This window comes from Fringilla coelebs (genome assembly GCF_963513975.1).
Source record: "Fringilla coelebs genome assembly, chromosome: 22".
In the NCBI taxonomy this organism is placed as follows: Eukaryota; Metazoa; Chordata; class Aves; order Passeriformes; family Fringillidae; genus Fringilla; species Fringilla coelebs.
In genome coordinates, this window is record NC_140048.1 from 8,643,270 (window position 1) to 8,663,284 (window position 20,015).

Here is a 20,015-nt window from a genome sequence, read left to right on the forward strand (position 1 = left end):
GGAATATTTTCCTTGCAGGAAGAAAAGCAGATAAAAAGACCTAAATACAGGAGTGCACCAGCTGCACTCCAGTTTCCAGGTAAGTTCATCCTGACATTTTTTTAAGCATCCTTTCCCTTTACCGGACTATTTAAGTGTCAGTTTAACTAAAAAACTTCTAAAAATAAGTTCTAAACACAATCCTGAATTTTGGGCAAGTTCATCTTCAATATTAGCAATGGTAATTATAAATATTAATATTTATCTCTAAAGAGGAGTAGTTAGAACAGGTGTGACAAGGGAGAGAAAACATTTTTCTAGTGGTCATACCATCATTTCTAGAGATCTAAACCCATTTTTTTTCCCTTGACACACATTATTTGATTTATTTGAAGGTATTTAATTGACTGCACTGGTGAAACACCAGCTGCCCTGATCTCCAGGGAAATAAAATCTGAGTAGGTTTTCTGTAAATGCTGTTGGACCCCCAGAGTGTGACCCCACAAAGGACACTCCTCAAAAACCACACGATTCACATCATTTAATGGCCAGTGAGTCTCCATGAGGTAATTGTGATTTCCTGCATTTTCCAGAGAGGGACAATCAGCCTGCAGGGTCCCTGCAGGGCTCAGTGAATCCCCCCTGGCCCCTCTGCCTCCCCCTGGGCTTTGCAGGAGGAGGCAGAAGCCTCCCAAAGCAGTGATTTACAGTACAAGTGTGGATTTCCCCCCCCAGAGAGGCAGAAAAATCCTTTCTGTAGGCATTGAAGACATTGATAAAAATAAAATTAAACAGACAAGAACACAACTCAGAAGCAGGCAGCTCCAGGCTGGGCTGGGCAGAGGGGATTGTGCAGCTCTAATTAAAATTAAAATTTGCTGCAGATCCCAAGTGCAAAAATCGTGGATTTCACAGGGAAGGGGCACGGGGGAAGGTGCTGCTGGCTGGATCCTGCCCCAGGAACATTTTTCTCCTCCATCCACCCCCAGTTCCTCCAGCTCCCACGATGACAGGGAAAGGGCATTTCCCATTTCCCCAGGGCATTGCTCAGCATTAAATCCCCCAGGTGGGGTTTTGGTACAAACCCAAGTGTGGAAATGAGTTCAGACACCAAGGCTCCAATGTGTGCTGCCACACAAGGCCACAAATATTGCTGGAAATGCACAGTTGGGCTTGAAAAACAAAACCTTTTCCAGCTTTGCTGGGAATAAAAAAATTCAATCCCTTAGCAGCTCAGCCTAATGTGGAATAATATTTTTTCCTAACTCTACACAGTCCTCCTAACGTGGATTTTTTTCCTGACTGTAGAGATGTAAAGAAAGAACTGGCATGTAAAAAAAAAGGTGTAAAAAGAACCCCTATTCCATGTTTGCTGGAAAGAAAAAGTGGAAATAAGCACAGACAGAGAACCAGAGGCTTGTGCAAAAATGTGATTTTCACTCTGGGCTCACCCTGGCAGGGCAGGTCGAGCAGCTTGTGCTGCACAGAGAGCTCCTGGGTGATGCTGAAAGCTCAGAATAAGAAAAATAAATCCCTTAGGAGCTCATCCTACTGTGGAATTTTTTTCTAACTGTACAGATGTAAGAAAAGAACTGAGAGATGTAGAAAAAGAACCGGTCCACATTTAAATATGGAATTGTTTTGTCAATTCTTCAGCTCCAGGCTGGAAAGAAAAAGTGCAATAACCACGGACAGAGTGTGTTGCTTGTGCAAAAATGTCATTTTCAGCCATCAGGGCAGGGTGAGCAGCTTGTGCTGAGCAAAGAGCTCCTGGGGGATGCTGAGAGCTGGGAATAGAAAAAAATCAATCCCTCAGCAGCTCAACCTAATGTGGAAATTTCTTCTAACTTTAGAGATGTAAGAAAAGAACTGAGAGATGTAAAAAAGGAACCAGTGCACGTTTATAAAGTGGAATAATTTGGCTAACTCCTCAGCTCCAGGCTGGAAAGAAAAAGTGGAAATAACCACGCACAGAGAACCACAGGCTTGTGCAAAAATGTCATTTTCACCCATCAGGGCAGGCTGAGCAGCTTGTGCTGCACAGAGAGCTCCTGGGTGTTGCTGTAAGGTGGGAATAAATTAAAAAAAAATCCCTTAGCAGCTCATCCCAATGTGGATTATTTTTCTTACTTTAGAGATGTAAGGAAAGAACTGAGAAATGTGAAAAAAGAACTGGTCCATGTTTATAAAGTGGGATAGTTTGACCAGCTCCTCAGCTCTGGGCTGCAAAGAAAAAGTGGGAATAACCATGGGCAGAGACAGAGCAATGGACAGAGAACCAGAGGTCTGTGCTTGTGCAAAATGTCATTTCCACCCTGGCACTGCTGTCAGGGCAGGTTGAGCAGCTTGTGCTGCATAAAGAGCTCCTGGGTGATGCTGAGAGCTGGGGAAAAAAAATAAAATCCCTTAGCAGCTGATCCTAATGTGGACTATTTTTCTTACTTTAGGGATGTAAGGAAAGAAGTGAGAAATGTGAAAAAAGTACTGGTCCACATTAATAAAGTGGAATAATTTGGCCAACTTTCCACCTCCGGGCTGGAAAGAAAAAGTGGAAATAACCATGGACAGAGTGTGTTGGTTGTGCAAAGATGTCATTTTCAGCCATCAGGGCAGGTCGAGCAGCTTGTGCTGAGCAAAGAGCTCCTGGGTGATGCTGTAGACATCTCCGATGTAAGGGATGGCCTCTCCCAGCATGGCCACAGCCTCCTCGGCCGAGCCCACGTTCATGATCTCCAGGAATGCGTCGCGGGAGGGCAGCGCGCAGAACGCCACGGTGGCCGCCTTGCGGACAACCCAGGGATGATGCTGGGCCAGCGAGGCGTTGTAGGCGTCGGTGCAGAGCACGGAGGTGCGCGGCTCGCCGGAGCGCAGCCCCTCCAGGAAGAGCTGCAGCCAGCGCAGGGCGCGGTGCAGCCGCAGCACCGTGCGGCAGCCGGAGTCGGAGCGGGCCCGCAGCGCCGCCGGCCCCGCCGCCAGCTCGTGCTGCACCAGCGACTGCAGCGACACGAAGCCGTGCTGCTGCTGGTGGCCTTCCAGCAGCGCCACCTTGGCCACCGCGTCCTTGGAGATGAAGGAGAAGACGGCGCCCAGGCTCTGCAGGAAGCTGAGGGGGAGAGGGGGACGGTGGGTTAGGCGGTGAGGGCTGGGGAGAGAAGCGGGAAAAACACCTGAGGGGGAAAAAAACAACCCCAAAACCACCTCGGGGGGGGGGGGGAAAGGAGAACCCAAAAAGCACCTGAGGGGTGAAAAGAGAACCCAAAAAGTACTTGAGAGGAGAAAAGAGAAGACAGAAACTCTCTGAGGGGGAAAAAGAGAGCCCGAAAATTCCTGAGGGGGGAAAAGAGAGTCCTGCCCGACCCCTGCCAAAAAAACAACTGAGGGGTAAAAAGAGAACCCAAAAAGCACCTGAGGGGTGAAAAGACAACCCCAAAACCGCCTGGGGGGTGAAAAAAAAATCGCCTGAGGGGGGAAAAGAGAGCCTTGGCGAGCCCCCCTCGTGCTGCACCAGCGACTGCAGCGACACGAAGCCGTGCTGCTGCTGGTGGCCTTCCAGCAGCGCCACCTTGGCCACCGCGTCCTTGGAGATGAAGGAGAAGACGGCGCCCAGGCTCTGCAGGAAGCTGAGGGGGAGAGGGGGACGGTGGGTTAGGCGGTGAGGGCTGGGGAGGGAAGCGGGAAAAACACCTGAGGGGGAAAAAAACAACCCCAAAACCACCTCGGGGGGGGGAAAGGAGAACCCAAAAAGCACCTGAGGGGTGAAAAGAGAACCCAAAAAGTACTTGAGAGGAGAAAAGAGAAGACAGAAACTCTCTGAGGGGGAAAAAGAGAGCCCGAAAATTCCTGAGGGGGGAAAAGAGAGTCCTGCCCGACCCCTGCCAAAAAAACAACTGAGGGGTGAAAAGAGAACCCAAAAAGCACCTGAGGGGTGAAAAGAGAACACCAAAACTGCCTGAGGGGTGAAAAAAAAAAATCGCCTGAGGGGGGAAAAGAGAGCCTTGGCGAGCCCCCCTCGGGCTGCACCAGCGACTGCAGCGACACGAAGCCGTGCTGCTGCTGGTGGCCTTCCAGCAGCGCCACCTTGGCCACCGCGTCCTTGGAGATGAAGGAGAAGACGGCGCCCAGGCTCTGCAGGAAGCTGAGGGGGAGAGGGGGACGGTGGGTTAGGCGGTGAGGGCTGGGGAGAGAAGCGGGAAAAACAAGCCCAAAACCACCTCGGGGGGGAAACAGAACCCAAAAAGTACCTGAAGGGTGAAAAGAGAACCCATAAAGCACCTGAGGGGGGAAAAGAGAACCCATAAAGCACCTGAGGGGGGAAAAGTGAAGGCAGAAACTCTCTGAGGGGGAAAAACAGAGCCCTGCCCGACCCCCGCCAAAACAACAACTGAGGGGTGAAAAGAGAACCCAAAAAGCACCTGAGGGGTGAAAAGACAACACCAAAACCACCTCAGGGGGGAAAGGAGAATGGAAAAAACATCTAAGGGGTAAAAAGAGAACTCAAAAAGCACCTGAGGGGGGAAAAGAGAAGACAGAAAGTATCTGAGGGGTGAAAAGTGAAGGCAGAAACTCTCTGAGGGGGAAAAAGAGAGCCCGAAAATGCCTGAGGGGGGGAAAAGAGAGCCCTGCCGAACCCCCGCCAAAAAAACACCTGAGGGGTGAAAAGAGAACCCAAAAAGCACCTGAGGGGTGAAAAGAGAACCCAAAAAGCGCCTGAGGGGTGAAAAGACAACCCCAAAACCACCTCGAGGGGGGAAACAGAACCCAAAAAGCACCTGAGGGGTGAAAAGAGAAGACAGAAACTCTCTGAGGGGGAAAAAGAGAGCCTGAAAATGCCTGAGAGGGGAAAAGAGAGCCCTGCCCGACCCCCGCCAAAAAAACAACTGAGGAGTGAAAAGACAGCCCCAAAACCACCTCAGGGGGGAAAGGAGAAGGGAAAAAGCATCTAAGGGGTGAAAAGAGAAGCCAAAAAGCACCTGAGGGGTGAAAAGAGAAGCCAAAAACTCTGTGAGGGGGGAAAAGACAACCTTACCCAATCCCTGCCAAAAAAAAACACCTGAGGGGTGAAAAGACAACTCCAAAACCACCTCAGGGGCGAAAAGAGATGGCAGAAAACATCTGAGAGGTGAAAAGAAGCCAAAAACTCTCTGAAGGGGGAAAAGAGGAGATAAAAAGCATCTGAGGGGTGAAAAGAACCCCAAAACCAGCTCAGCGTGAAGCCGTCCCCCCTGCCCGGTCACTGCATCCTTCTGCCCACAGCCCCCCCCCCCCACCTCGCTGCCGGGCACTCACCGGATGAGCCCCCGCCAGCCGCTCAGGTAGGGCTCCAGCAGCACCTCCCGCTGCTCCGTCACGCACCTGCGGAAGGCGTCCAGAACCTCCCTGAGGCTGAATGGGCCCGCGGCCGCCGCCGCCATCGCTCCGCGGCGGCGCCGCCGCCTCCTTCCCCTTCCCCTTCCTCCTCCTTCCGCATCCCGCACCGCCCGCTCGACCAATCAGCGCCGCGTCCGTCACCCGCCGCGCCCCGCGGGCCAATCCGCTTCGCGTGCGTCATTGCGGCTCGGCCAATCCGCGCGGGGCGGCGCAGGCGCGGAGGAGGCGGCGGGGCTGCGGCCGGGCCTGGGTGAATTTGCGGGGTTTCGTGTGCGTTTTTTGTGGGTTTTTTGGTGTTTTTATGGGTTTTTGTCCGTTTTTCTGTGTTTCTACATGTGTTTTCCCGGCTCGCAGCAGTGGTGGTGGATATGGTAGCCAAACGGGGCCGCTTTCCCGCAGGTTGTTGTGTATCGCCTCAGCGGTGTTTTGTGTCTCTCCTCAGGAAAAAGTTTGGGTTCTGCTCGAATCTTCGGCCGGATCCTGGAAAAAATTGAAATGGTGCCTGTGAAACCAGCGAAATCCTCTCTCGTTGTGCCCCCCGCGCATCTGCTCCTGGAGTAATTTACTGTGCGGGTTTGGGACCTGGAGTGGGGTAAAAATGCCTGAGATCAAAGTCACCCCCTTGGGTAAGTCCGGCCTAAAATCGCCTTGAAATGCAAGCACCGAAACCCTGGGGCGAATTCAGGCTCCTATTTGGAATCCCTGATGTGATTCCTCTCTGCCCTCCCGTGGTTTTTCCACTGACAGTTAAAACTGTTCCAGTTAATTAATCAGGATTAATGAAGTTTTGCTTGTAAAGGTACTGTGGTGTGGTGGAGCATTAATTCGCTACAGTGCTAAAGAACCACAGGAAGAAAATATTTCTCATTTTCCCTGTTTAATCTTTTTTAAAATGGGTTTTGTAGTGAGAGAGCAGAGGATGTGCTGAGCAGATCTGCTTTGTCCTCCTGGATAATTTTCAGCCTTGGTGTGGCTTTAACTTAATGAGGGCAAAACAGCTGGAAAAAGAATTCTGATCCTTGCCAGATAAAAGATTCTTCTCTTCCTTGAAACTGCAATTGCAAGAAGTTTGTGCAGACCTTTACCTGCTTTTTCTTTTTGAAAGAATTGCAGCTTTTCCCAGAGGTGTTTTACCAGTGTCTTACTGGTGTTTTATTGGGGTTTTTGTGGTATTTTGTTGGTGTCTTACTGGTGTTTTATTGGTATTTTCCTGGTGGTGTTTTACTGGTATTTTGCTGGTGTTTTGTGATGTTTTCCTGGTGTTCTGCTGGTATTTTGCTAGTGGTGTTTCACTGATGTTTCGTGATGATTTCCTGGTATTTTATTGGTATTTTGCTGGTGGTGTTTTACTGGTATTTCACTGGTGTTTTTTGATGTTTTCCTGGTGTTTATTGGTGTTTTGCTGGTGTTTTTTTGCTGGTCTTTTGATGGTGTTTTGTGATGTTTTCCTGGTGTCTTATTAGGGTTTTATTGGTATTTTGCTGGTAGTGTTTTATTGGTATTTTGCTGATGTTTTACTGGTATTTCAATGGTGTTTTGTGATGTTTTCTTGGTGTTTTGCTGATATTTTATTGGTGTTTTGCTGGTGGTGTTTTATTGGTATTTTGCTGATGCTTTCCTGGTATTTCACTGGTGTTTTTGGATGTTTTGCTGGTATTTCACTGGTGGTTTTTTATGTTTTCTTGGTATTTCACTGGTGTTTTGTGATGTTTTCTTGGTGTTTATTGGTGTTTTGCTGGTGGTATTTTGCTGATGTTTTACTGGTGTCTTATTGGGGTTTTATTGGTATTTTGCTGATGTTTTCCTGGTATTTCACTGGTGTTTTGTGATGTTTTGCTGGTGTCCAGGTGCTGGGCAGGACGTGGGCAGGAGCTGCATCCTGGTGTCCATCGCTGGCAAGAACGTGATGCTGGACTGTGGCATGCACATGGGCTACAACGACGATGTGAGCGTCCCCTGGGCCACTCCTGCCCTCCCTGCTGTCCCTCTGTCCCTCCTGCAGCCCCTGCTGGGGCTGGGCTGTGCCAGAGCTGCTCTTTCCCCTTCCAAAACCTCCCTTCCCTTCAAGTGTTCCATGAAATGTCAGCCCTCCTTTCCCTGGCTCATGGACCTGGGGAGAATGTTCATTAATAATTAATGATTTATTAATGCAGCTGCAAATGCTCCATTCCAGGTGGGGTTGGACTCTCTGTGTTTCCTGTGAGCAGGAATCCTGTCCTTAGCTTTGGGGCAGCTCATTCCAGGTGTGATCCTCACCACATTTCTGCTGCCCCACTCCAGGGACAGAGAAGGAAACTCCCAATTTTGGCTTTGGAATATTTGGTATTTGAAATAATGGCACAGATATTCTGTAGGGTTTAGTTCAAGCAGCAGATGTGGCAGGAAAGCTTTTGGGGCTTTGTGCCTCAGGGCCAGGGTGTGTTCAGCACCCATTTTACTTGGGAGATAAAATAATTTCTTTCTGAAAGGGTCAGTTTCTGTCTGTGCCCTCATTTCTGCCTCTCCCTGCACACAAAAACTGCCTGGAGAGGGCTCAGCCCATCCCCAGTGTCCCATTTTCTCCATTTTTGGTTGGATCAGTGGTGCTGGCGCTGCCTGGAGAGGCCTCAGCCCATCCCCAGTGTCCCCCTGTCCCATTTTCTCCATGTTTTGTTGGATCACTGATGCTGGCACTGCCTGGAGAGGTCTCAGCCCATCCCCAATGTCCCCCTGTCCCATTTTCTCCATGTTTTCCTGGATCAGTGGTGCTGGCACTGCCTGGAGAGGCCTCAGCCCATCCCCAGTGTCCCCCTGTCCCACTCCCTCCCTGGTTTTGGATCCCTGCTGCATTCCTGATGGATTTCATCATTTCCCACGGCTGCAGAGGCGCTTCCCTGACTTCTCCTACATCACCCAGAATGGCAGGCTGACTGATTTCCTGGACTGTGTCATCATCAGGTGAGGCTCCTTCCTCGTCCCACCTCTTTTTGTGCCATCCCAAGCCCACCCCTCGTATTTCAGCTGCTTTCCTTCCCCCCAGAAAATCCGGGAGCCACCCAGGCTGAATCCCATGCAACCATTTTGGGTTTTTTTGTGTTTTATTTTCTTTTGCAGCCACTTCCACCTGGACCACTGTGGGGCTCTGCCCTATTTCAGTGAGATGGTGGGCTATGATGGCCCCATCTACATGACCCACCCCACCAAGGCCATCTGCCCCATCCTGCTGGAGGACTACAGGAAGATCACCGTGGACAAGAAAGGGGAGACCAACTTCTTCACCTCGCAGATGATCAAGGACTGCATGAAGAAGGTGGTGGCTGTGCACCTCCACCAGACTGTGCAGGTCAGGGGGCTTGGGATCAAGGGGGTAAATTAGAAATGAAGCTAATTAATCAGTGGGTTAAGTCAGAAATGCAGCTAATTAGTGAAGGAGTTATGCTAGGATAACACCTAATTAATCAATGGATTAAGTTGGGAATATAAGTTTATGATTCAAAGGGTTAAGTTAGGGGTGTAGGTAATGAATCAAGGGGTTAAGTTAGAAATATAGCTAATTAATCATGGGGTTAAATTAGAAATGTAGCTAATGAATCAGTGGATTAAGTTGGAAATGTAGCTAATTAATCCAAGGGTTCAATTAGAAATGTAGCTAATGAATCAAGGGGTTAAATTAGAAATGTTGCTAATGAATCAAGGGGTTAAGTTAGAAATGTAGCTGTTAGGCAATTTCTCCTTCCTCCTTTTGAATAAATCCAGGGGGATCTGCATTTCCTGATACTCCAAATGTTTTTAGGAAATACTGGCATTGCTGAAGGGTTTGCTGTTAATATTTTATAAATACATATCCATGTCTATAAGCTGAAATGCTGGCCCTGCTGAAGGGTTTGCTGCTTTTATTTTATATCTATATATCAGCTGTTTGCTGTTGCAGGTGGATGAGGAGCTGGAGATCAAGGCTTACTATGCAGGGCACGTGCTGGGAGCTGCCATGTTCCAGATCAAGGTTGGCTGTGAGTCCGTGGTGTACACTGTGAGTAATTAGTCCCTTCTTTAGTTCTAAATATTCCAGATATTTATATTTATTTTATATATATGTATAATTTTTATATATGTAATTATATATTTATATTATTTATATACCTGATATTTATATACTATATTATATATAGGTATTATAATTATACACTATTATATATTATTTATATACCAGACATTTATATTATTTATATTAGATATATTATATTTTATATATTATCTGTATACTTGTACATTAATATATATTTACATATTATTTATATACAAGATATATATTATACACATTATATTTATATATTATTATATATTTGGATTATTGATATAGTAGATATTTATTTATTATTTTTAAAATTTATTCTATACTTATTGGTATACCAAATATTAATATATACTAAATTATGTATATAATATTTGTATATACCATATGTGTCTATTATTTCTATTCCATTCTATTATATATTTGAGCATCCATTGGCTCAAAAATATCTCTGGGTTTCTCTTGTCCCCTCAGGGTGACTATAACATGACACCAGACAGACACTTGGGGTGAGTAAAAGGCTGAATTTCAGTTTTGAGCTGGATTCATTCAAATTAAGCTCAGAATTCCAAAGGCCCACTTTGCTCCCATTTCCTGAGCCATTCTGAGCCCACCTTGGAGATTTTCAGATTCCAGCCCAGAGCCCCTGTCCTGCAGTGATTTTGGGTTGAATTTTATTGCATTTAAGCTGGACAAATACTGTTGTTTGAGCTCTGTAATTTCCATTTTGAGCTGCAATAATTCAAATTAAGCTCAGAATTCCAAAGGCCCCCTTTGCTCCCATTTCCTGAGGCACTCTGAGTCCACCTGGGAGCTGCTCAGACCCCACCCCGAGCCCTGCCGTGACCATGCCTGCTGTCCCGTGGCACTGTGACCGTGCCCTGCTGTCCCCATGCCTGCTGTCCCGTGGCACTGTGACCGTGCCCTGCTGTCCCCATGCCTGCTGTCCCGTGGCACTGTGACCGTGCCCTGCTGTCCCCATGCCTGCTGTCCCGTGGCACTGTGACCGAGCCCTGCCGTGACCATGCCCGCTGTCCCGTGGCACTGTGACCGTGCCCTGCTGTCCCCATGCCCGCTGTCCCATGGCACTGTGACCATGCCCACTGTCCCCGTGCCCGCTGTCCCATGGCACTGTGACCAAGCCCTGCCCGCTGTCCCGTGGCACTGTGACCATGCCCGCTGTCCCCATGCCCGCTGTCCCGTGGCACTGTGACCAAGCCCTGCCCGCTGTCCCGTGGCACTGTGACCATGCCCACTGTCCCCATGCCCGCTGTCCCATGGCACTGTGACCATGCCCACTGTCCCCATGCCCGCTGTCCCATGGCACTGTGACCATGCCCACTGTCCCCATGCCCGCTGTCCCCTGGCAGGGCCGCCTGGCTGGACAAGTGCCGGCCCGACCTGCTGATCACCGAGTCCACGTACGCCACCACCATCCGCGACTCCAAGCGCTGCCGCGAGCGGGATTTCCTCAAGAAGGTGCACGAGACCGTGGAGAGAGGAGGGAAGGTACAGCACACACAAAGAGATGAAAATAATCATTGATGAAGGGAAATGGGTCGTGTTAAATATATGATAATGAAAATAAAAAATGAAATAGAAATATAACAAGATAAAATAGAAATAAAGCAAGATAAAATAGAAATAAAATAGAAATAAATATAAAATAAAACATATATTAACTATAAAATAAAATAGAAGTAACTATAAAATAAAATAGAAATATATTAAAATAGAAATAATTATGTAAATAAATATAAATAAATAAATATGAATAAATAAAATATTAGAAAATAAATAATGATTGATATTAATAATAAAAATAATCATAAATATATAAATATCTATCCCACACATTTTCAAATCCTCAAAGAAGTCAATCAGTGCTGGAGATATCAGTTATCAACTGATGATTGAAAATGTAATAATGGAAAATTATTTTTTAATATCTATTATATAATATATATTTATATATCATTATAGTATTTTATATTGTTATATATGGTTTATATAAAATATATATCTGGAATAAAATATAATTATGCAATATATTATATAATATATGGTATATTCTATAATATATAGTAATGTATAAATATATATAATGATAATAGTAGTAATAATAATAATAATAATAATAATAATAATAATAATAATAATAATAATAATAATAATAATAATAATAATAATAATAATTTCATTGCTCTGAAGTGGCTGCAGCGTGGCTGTGTCAGAGCCCGAGCTCCCCCTCTGTTGCAGGTTCTCATCCCGGTGTTTGCCCTTGGCCGTGCCCAGGAACTTTGCATTTTACTGGAGACCTTCTGGTGAGCATGTTGGACAGACAGATCATACGTTATATTATATAGAATATGTCATATTATAGATAGAGATAGATATGTTCTATTTTTTCTATATAGAGTATGTTATGTTCTATTTGTATATGATATGTTATATTTTTATATATAATATGTTACATATATTAAAAATCTGGTTTATGTATAATACATTATATTATATATAATATATTATATATATCACTATATATCTATAGATATATATATATATATGTTATATATTATATATAGAAAGTGTTATATAGTATTTTTACATGTATATAATGTTATATTTTTATATATATAATATGTTAGATGTAAAAATATGTTTTCTATATAATATGTTCTACTATATTTGTTATATATAAATATGTTTTATATATATATAAATATATTTGTTTTATAAAAATATGTTTTCTATATAATATATATCTATCTCTATAGATATATTTATATATATGATATGTTATATATTATATATAGAAAGTGTTATGTAATATTTTTATATGCATATATGTTCTATTATATTTTAATACGTGTTATATATAAAAATAGGGTTTATATATAATTTGTTATATATATAACATAATAGATGTTCTATAATATATATTACATGTTATATTATATTATATTACATTGCATTACATTACATTTTACATTACATTACATTTTACATTACATTATATTTTACATTACATTATATTTTACATTGCATTACATTATATATATATTTTTTTTTTTTTTTTAATTTTAATTTTAATTTTAATTTTATTTTGCCCCTTTCTCGTCCTGCAGGGAAAGGATGAACCTGAAAGCCCCAATTTATTTCTCCACGGGGCTGACAGAGAAGGCAAACCATTACTACAAGCTGTTCATCACCTGGACCAACCAGAAGATCAGGAAAACCTTTGTGCAGAGGAACATGTTTGAGTTCAAGCACATCAAAGCCTTCGACAGAGCCTTTGCAGACAACCCTGGGCCCATGGTAGGGGAGATTTGGGAGCCTCTTTATTCCAGAGGGACCCCAAATCCTGGGGGGGAATCACCCTGAGCATCCTCCACCCCAGCAATCCCCCCTCAACACCTCCCATGGCCAGGCCATCTCTGGAAACTCTCTGAATTTCTCTCAATTTTTATTTCATTAAAGGTGAAATACCCAGAAAAAAATGAAAATTTTTCCTGTTTGTGCCATCAATCCCACCTCAAAACCTGTCATGGCCAAGTCATCTCTGAAAATGAGAAATTCTCTAAATTTCTCTAAATTTTTCTTTCATTAAAGGTGAAACTCCCAGAAAAAAATGAAATTTTTGCAGGTTTATGCCATCAATCCCACCTCAAAACCAGGGCATCTCTGGAAATATCAAATCTCTTAAATTTCTTTACATTTTTCTTTCATTAAAGGTGAAACACCCAGAAAAAAATGAAAATTTTGCATCTTTATACCATCTACACCTCCTGATTCAAGCCATTTTTTTTTCCACACAACCTTTTATTGGATGCTCTGCACAGATTTAGGACATTTCTATAAATCATGGGAGAAAAATTGGTTTTTTATAGTGATTTATGGCCCATCTTTGATTTCCAGGTGGTGTTTGCAACCCCTGGGATGCTCCATGCAGGACAATCCCTGCAGATCTTCAGGAAATGGGCAGGGAATGAGAAGAACATGGTAAGAAATTGGGGTTTTATTGGGGTTTTAAATGGTTTTTTTGGGGGGTTTTATGGATTTTCATTGGGTTCTTATGTCTCATATTAATGTGAGTCACAAGCACTGAGATTACAGCAAAGATTTCTTGAGGAGCTGGAATTAAAGGACAAAAATCCTCATTTTTATTGGGTTTTTAGGGGTATTTATTGGGTTTTTAGGGGTTTTTAATGGGTTTTTGGGGGGGTTTTATGGATTTTCATTGGGGTTTTATGTCTCATATTAATGTCAGTCACAAGCACTGAGATTACAGCAAACCTTTTCTTGAGGAGCTGGAATTAAAAGACAAAAATCCTCTTTGAGCTAACCCCAAATGAGCTGTTTTGATGTTTCACGTGGATTTCCCAGACCAAATCCACGGAATTTTGGATTTTTTGGGTTTTTTTCCAGGTGATCATGCCTGGCTACTGTGTCCAGGGAACTGTGGGCCACAAGATCCTCAGTGGGCAGAGGAAACTGGAGATGGAAGGAAGACAAATTGTGAGTTGGATTTTCAATTTCCAGCACAAAAATCAAATATTCAAAATAATCAAATATTCAATATCAAATATCAAAAATTCAAAATCAATTACTCAAAATAATCTCCACATTTGGAGTTGCACTTATTTGTTTTTTTTTTTCCTTTTTGCTTTAGCAAAGTTTGAATTGTTTTGTTTTTGTTTTTTCCCCCACTTTTGCATTGATTCCTGCCAAAAAAAAAACTTTGAGGAGCCCTTTGCTTCTGCTATAAAATTTAGGTTACTAAGTTTTACTAAAACTTAAGAGGTTTTTCTTCTTAATTATTAAGTAAATTAATAATTAAGTAAATTCTTAAAATTTACTTAAATACTTAGGGGCATTTTATACTGTTTAGTAATGAGGCAAATATATATTTTCACATTTCAACTGATATATTTTTCTATTGATATATTTCACCCATATAAAGCACATTTGGATAATGAAACACCTGCAATATTTGATTTTTGTGGTAAATATTGTCTGGAGGGAGGCAGTTGGTGCCTTTTAAATTATGACAGCTTTGTGTTAAAAAATTCTAGATTTTCTCCTTCTTTTAAATAAATCCAGAGGGATCTGGGTGTGTCCCAGAGGAATTCCCAGAGCTGTGCTCTGCTGGAGGTGAAGCTGCAGGTGGAGTCATGTCCTTCAATATTTGATTTTTTTGAAAAATATTGTCTGAAATGGGGTAATTGGAGCTTTCATATTACAGCAGCTTTGTGATAAAAAATTCTAGATTTTCTCCTTCTCCTTTTGAAGTAACTGCAGAGGGATGTGGGTGTGCCCAGAGGAATTGCCAGCTCCCAGAGCTGTTCTCTCTCTGTTTGTGCTCTCTGCAGCTGGAGGTGAAGATGCAGGTGGAGTACATGTCCTTCAGTGCCCACGCAGACGCCAAGGGCATCATGCAGCTGATCCGGCAGGCCGAGCCGCGGCACGTGCTGCTGGTGCACGGCGAGGCCAAGAAGATGGAATTCCTCAAGCAGAAAATCGAGCAGGAGTTCCGTGGGTATCCCTGCCCAGCTGGGACACCACAGCCTGGGCTCTCTGCAGGGCTGGGGAGGGTGGCACCCACGGCTCCACTCAGGGAAATGATGCTCTGACACTTTAATCACCGTTAATTAGGTCTTGTTAATTGCAGTGACCCCTTTGGATGTGAATTAGGATTGTGTTCCATGGGAGAAGAGGGGATGGATTTAAAACTTTACACATTTTGGGGCACTCAGCACAGCTGGGGAGGGTGGCACCCACGGCTCCCCTCAGGGAAATGATGCTCTGACACCGTAATTAACGTTAATTGAGACCTGTTAATTGCAGTGCCCCCCTTGGATGTGAATTAGGGTTGTGTTCAATGGGAGAAGAGGGGATGGAATTAAACCTTACCACATTTTGGGGCACTCAGCACAGCTGGGGAGGGTGGCACTCCCAGCTCCCCTCAAGGAAATGATGCCTCTAACACTTTAATCACCGTTAATTAGGACTTGTTAATTGCAGTGACCCCCTTGGACATGAATTAGGATTGTTTTCCATGGGAGAGGAAGGAATGGAATTAAAATTTCCCAAATTTTGGATCCATTTGGATCCTCAGGGTGGCATTGCCACCTCCCCTCAAGGAAATGTAACACCTGTAACACCTTAATTAGCAGTAATTAATTACAGTGAGGCCCCTGGAGCTGAAGCTGTGCTGCTGCTGTTCCCTTTGCAGATGTCAGCTGCTTCATGCCAGCCAATGGAGAGACCACCACCATCCTCACCAACCCCTGCATCCCCGTGGACATCTCCCTGGGGCTGCTCAAGAGGGAAACTGCCACAGGTGACACTGCCCTGCCCCATCCCCTGCTGCTGGGCTGGAAAGAGGAACATTTATATTTAAAATATAATTTATGTGTAATTTAAATTTATATTTATATTTAATATATAATTTAGATGTTTCAATTCAGTGTGCACACCCTGCCTGGTTTGGGGCAGTTTGGGGCACTCTGGGTGAGCAGTCTGGAGCAGTCTGGGGCAGTTTAGGGCAGTTTGGAGCAGTCTGGGGCAGTCTGGGTGAGCAGTGTGGGGCAGTTTGGAGCAGTTTGGGGCATTTTGGGGCAGGTTGGGGCAGTTTTGGTGAGCAGCCCTGCTGATGTTCTGTCCTGGCGCTCTGCAGGCGCTGCCCCCGATGCCAAGCGGCCCCGGCTGATGCACGGCTCGCTGCTGATGAAGGACAACGTGAGTGCAGCAGCCTTCCTGCTTGTCCTGGGCCCCTCTGGGTGGGTTTTGAGTCCTCTCAGGGTGGTTTTCATGTCCTCTGTGTTTTGTGTCCTCTGAGTGTGATTTTTCTCTTCTCTGAGGGTGTTTTTTGTGTCCTCTGAGGATGTTTTTCACGTTCTCTCAGACTGTTTTTTGTACCCTCTGAAGGTGGTTTTTGAGTCCTCTCAGGGTGGTTTTTGCAGCCCAGAAAGGGAACACCCTTCCCTGCATGACACCACCACAACTCCCCCAGACTCTGAGGATTATCAGAGACCAGCTTGATGGTGTTTAATATTTATTTATAATTATTGAGCTGGATGTTTTGTCCCACTCCCAGCTTTTCCTTTGCTGCCCACCCTCAGCAGCAACAAACACCCCGCGATATCCCAGCCCAGAACGCCCTTCCCTCCTTGGCACCACCACCACAACTCCCCCAAGCTCTGAGGGTTAATTTCATCTCTTTAATCTCTTTTTTCCCCCAGAGTTTCAGGCTGGTTTCCCCCGAGCAGGCCCTGAAGGAGCTGGGGCTGGCCGAGCACCAGCTGCGCTTCACCTGCCGCGTGCACATCCAGGACCCGCGCAAGGAGCACGAGACCGTGCTCAGGGTCTACAACCACCTCAAGGGGTGAGCCTGGGGAGCCCTGGGCATCTGAGGGGCTGGGAAAGCTGCAGGAGGCTCAGAGAGAGCAGAACTGTGAGGGGAGCTAAGCAGGAGCCATGAGATTGGCCAGCAGGAAAATGATGGGAGAAGTAAAAAAGTAAGGACAAATGGTCTGTGTATTAACTCTTGTCTGGAATAACTCCCTAAGCTGCAGGAAAGTTTATCTGGTGAGGTATTTGGGAGTTTTAAGCTGAACACTGGAGCTCTGTGCACTGTGTTTGAAGGCTCACAAGCAGGGATTGTGTTTGAAATCAGCCTTGTTTAACCACAGGTACCTGTGCTGACAGTGGTTGGATGGAACCTGTGTCAGTATAGAATCTATACTGTACAGAGATAAATCCTGTCAGTGTGCTTCTGCTTTGTGAGATTGGGCAAAAAACTCCTCAAGTGAGCTGTGACACTGAGCTCTGTGTCTGCTGCCTGGATGTGAGCTGCTGGCATCTTCCCATTGCCACAACCATGGGATGAGGCTGATGCTGGAAAATCAAACAGCTCAGGACACGTTCCCAGCAGCCCCAGTGAGCCCTGAGCCCTGGCAGGGCTTTTCTGGCCCTCAGGGATTCAGTTGATTCTTTTATCCCATGGGTTTTTATCCCCATGGTCCCATGGCTTTTTATTCCATGGTTTTTTATCCCATGGGTTTTTATTCCCAAGGGAAAACTTGGAGAAAATGGAACAAACCAAAGCAGAACTTGCAGGAAGTGGAAGAGCTCTCCAGCCACTGTTCAAGAGAATTGTCTTGGTTTGGAAAGAGGCTCTGCTTAGGCAGGAGCCTCCCCTGAAATGGAAAATGCAAACCCCCTCCTCTGAGCTGTTACCATTTTGAAATTAAAAGGCTCTCAGGCAGAGATATGAGAATAGGAATAACAATCTTTATTAGGAAAATTTTTAAAAAATACAAATGCAATTGTACAAAAATAGAAGCACTGCCAGTGTCAGACCAGGACCTGCAGTGCCATTAAAGGGGGCTCAGCTCTCCTGCAGGGCCAGGGGGGTTCTGAGGGAGCAGGATCCTGGAGAAATCCCATTGGAATTGTGGCTGCAGTGCCAGGGGTGGTTCTGCTGGAGCAGGATCCTGTACAAATCCCACTGGAATTGTGCCTCAGCCCTCCTGCAGTGCCAGGGGGGTTCTGAGGGAGCAGGATCCTGTACAAATCCCATTGGAATTGTGGCTCAGCCCTCCTGCAGGGCCAGGGGTGGTTCTGAGGGAGCAGGATCCTGTACAAATCCCATTGGAATTGTGGCTCAGCCCTCCTGCAGTGCCAGGGGGGTTCTGAGGGAGCAGGATCCTGTACAAATCCCATTGGAATTGTGGCTCAGCCCTCCTGCAGTGCCAGGGAGGTTCTGCTGGAGCAGAGTTTTCCTCTGGAGCTCCAGGGCTGCAGTGGCTGGGCTGCTCTCCCTCTGGGAATGCAGGGCAGGGGGGAGCTGCTCCTCTGGGAATGCTCCTGCTCTCTGCAGACAGTTCCTCCTCAGAGCCTGGAGCTGGATGAACTCTGCAGCAATAATTCCTGCAGGGAATCCTCCAGGATCAGCAGGGGCTCGGCTCCTTTCCCCTCCCTGGGATCCAGGCTGGCATTTGGGATGCAGGCCCAGCCTTATGTCCCAGACCAGCCCCCAGCTCCTCCTCCTGTCTGTGTGTCTGTCTGTCTGTGTTTCTGCAGGGTGCTGAAGGATTACTCGGTGCAGCACCTCCCTGACGGCTCCATCACCGTGGAGTCCATCCTGATCCAGGCCACGGCGCACTCGGAGGAGCAGGGCACCAAGGTGCTGCTGGTCTCCTGGACCTACCAGGTGGGAGCTGCTCCTTTCCACCCCATCCTCCCCTCCCTGCTCTGAATCCTGCAGCTGAGGGCAGTTCCTGCTGCTTTCTGAGCAGAAATGGTTTCACAGCTCTGAACAGCACAAAACTTCTGGGCCAATCCCACTCAATTCAGTTCTCAATGAAGAATTTCACATTGTATTTCTGCCTTGGGAAATTCCAAACAAGTAGAGAACTATTTGTCATCTAAATATTATTTTATTTTATTATTATTTATATTATATATATATATATATATATATATATATATATATATATATATGTGTGTGTATATATATATATATATATATAATATTCATATTATTATTTATATTTATTATTATTTATATTTATTTATATATTATTTATATTATTATTTATATTATTAATTCTATTTATATTATTATCCCATCACCTTCCCTCGCTGTAGCCGGATCATTACATTTTTCTGGATCCTTAAAATTTCTGGATTATTGAATTTTTCTGGTTCATTGAACTTTCTAAATTATTGAATTTTCTGGATTGTTGAACTGTCTAAATTATTAATCTTTCTGGATCATTGAACTTTCTGGATTCTTGGATTTTTCTGGATTCTTGAACCTTGTAAATCATTGGATTTTCTGGATCATTGAACTTTTAAAATTATTACTCTTTCTGGATCATTGAACTTTCTGGATCATTATTATTATTTATTTATTGCCAGCAGGAATTGCCTTAGGAATGCAAAGCAGTAAAATCAGTTTATTCCTTGATTTCAAGCAAAATTGGGGATTTTCCTCCCAGGAAACCCCTCAGGGCTTTGAGCAGTGGGAGTTTCACAGCCAGGATTGGATTTTTGGGTGGTTGCATTTCTCAGCCCAGCTCAGCTGAGCCCCTGCAGCCCCAGGGGTTCTCTCAGTCCTTTCCTGGACCCCAGAATTGAATTTCTGCCGTGCAGGGAAGGTTCTGCTCTGATGCAGTTTGGTTTTATTTCTGTTCCAGGATGAAGAGCTGGGCAGTTTCCTGACCTCCCTGCTGAAGAAGGGGCTGCCCCAGGGCACCCCCTGAGAGCAGATTTTTGATTTTGTTTACATTGTCAGAGCTTTTTTCTGCTTGGTTTTAATAAAAGAATTTCAGTGTTTGTCCAATTCCTGCAGTGACACCAGCACTGGGATTTTCCCCCTTGGAAAAACCAGCCAGGGAGTCAAGAACCTGTTTGGAAACAGAGCTGAGGATTCCCATTTTTCAGGGAAAATAAAATAAAATCCCATTTTCTGGGAAAAAATTCCCATTTTTCAGGAAAAATTCCCATTTTTCAGGCCAATTCCTAGCTGGAAATACAAATGACTGTTGATATTTTTTATAATATTTATACCCAATGTTTATTTTACTCAGGGCAAGCAGGCAGAGCTGAG

At 44.9% G+C, this 20,015-nt stretch overlaps 2 protein-coding genes across 3 annotated transcripts; one reads left to right on the forward strand and one right to left on the reverse strand.

Moving 5' to 3' along the window:
* Positions 1 to 675: 675 nt before the first annotated feature.
* CPTP (ceramide-1-phosphate transfer protein) lies at positions 676 to 5,390 on the reverse strand (the record flags this gene model as incomplete). Its single annotated transcript, XM_084220351.1, has 2 exons — positions 676 to 3,082; positions 5,266 to 5,390. The coding sequence occupies 2 exons, from the start codon at positions 5,388 to 5,390 to the stop codon at positions 2,584 to 2,586; spliced, it is 624 nt and encodes a 207-aa protein (XP_084076477.1). The 3' UTR covers positions 676 to 2,583.
* Positions 5,391 to 5,565: 175 nt separating this feature from the next.
* On the forward strand, positions 5,566 to 19,808 carry INTS11 (integrator complex subunit 11). 2 transcript variants are annotated; one of them, XM_084220410.1, is made up of 18 exons: positions 5,566 to 5,616; positions 5,789 to 5,972; positions 7,194 to 7,291; positions 8,210 to 8,283; positions 8,440 to 8,668; positions 9,257 to 9,355; positions 9,872 to 9,906; positions 10,768 to 10,906; positions 11,657 to 11,721; positions 12,526 to 12,715; positions 13,316 to 13,399; positions 13,826 to 13,915; positions 14,770 to 14,932; positions 15,633 to 15,740; positions 16,077 to 16,138; positions 16,642 to 16,784; positions 18,485 to 18,614; positions 19,603 to 19,808. In XM_084220410.1, exons 2-18 carry the CDS (start codon positions 5,945 to 5,947, stop codon positions 19,666 to 19,668), a joined length of 1,803 nt encoding a protein of 600 aa, XP_084076536.1. In that variant the 5' UTR covers positions 5,566 to 5,616; positions 5,789 to 5,944; the 3' UTR covers positions 19,669 to 19,808. The 2 variants fall into 2 exon arrangements, with proteins under 2 accessions (XP_084076536.1, XP_084076537.1); XM_084220411.1 differs by having other exon boundaries at positions 5,573 to 5,596.
* The last annotated feature ends 207 nt before the right edge of the window (positions 19,809 to 20,015 follow it).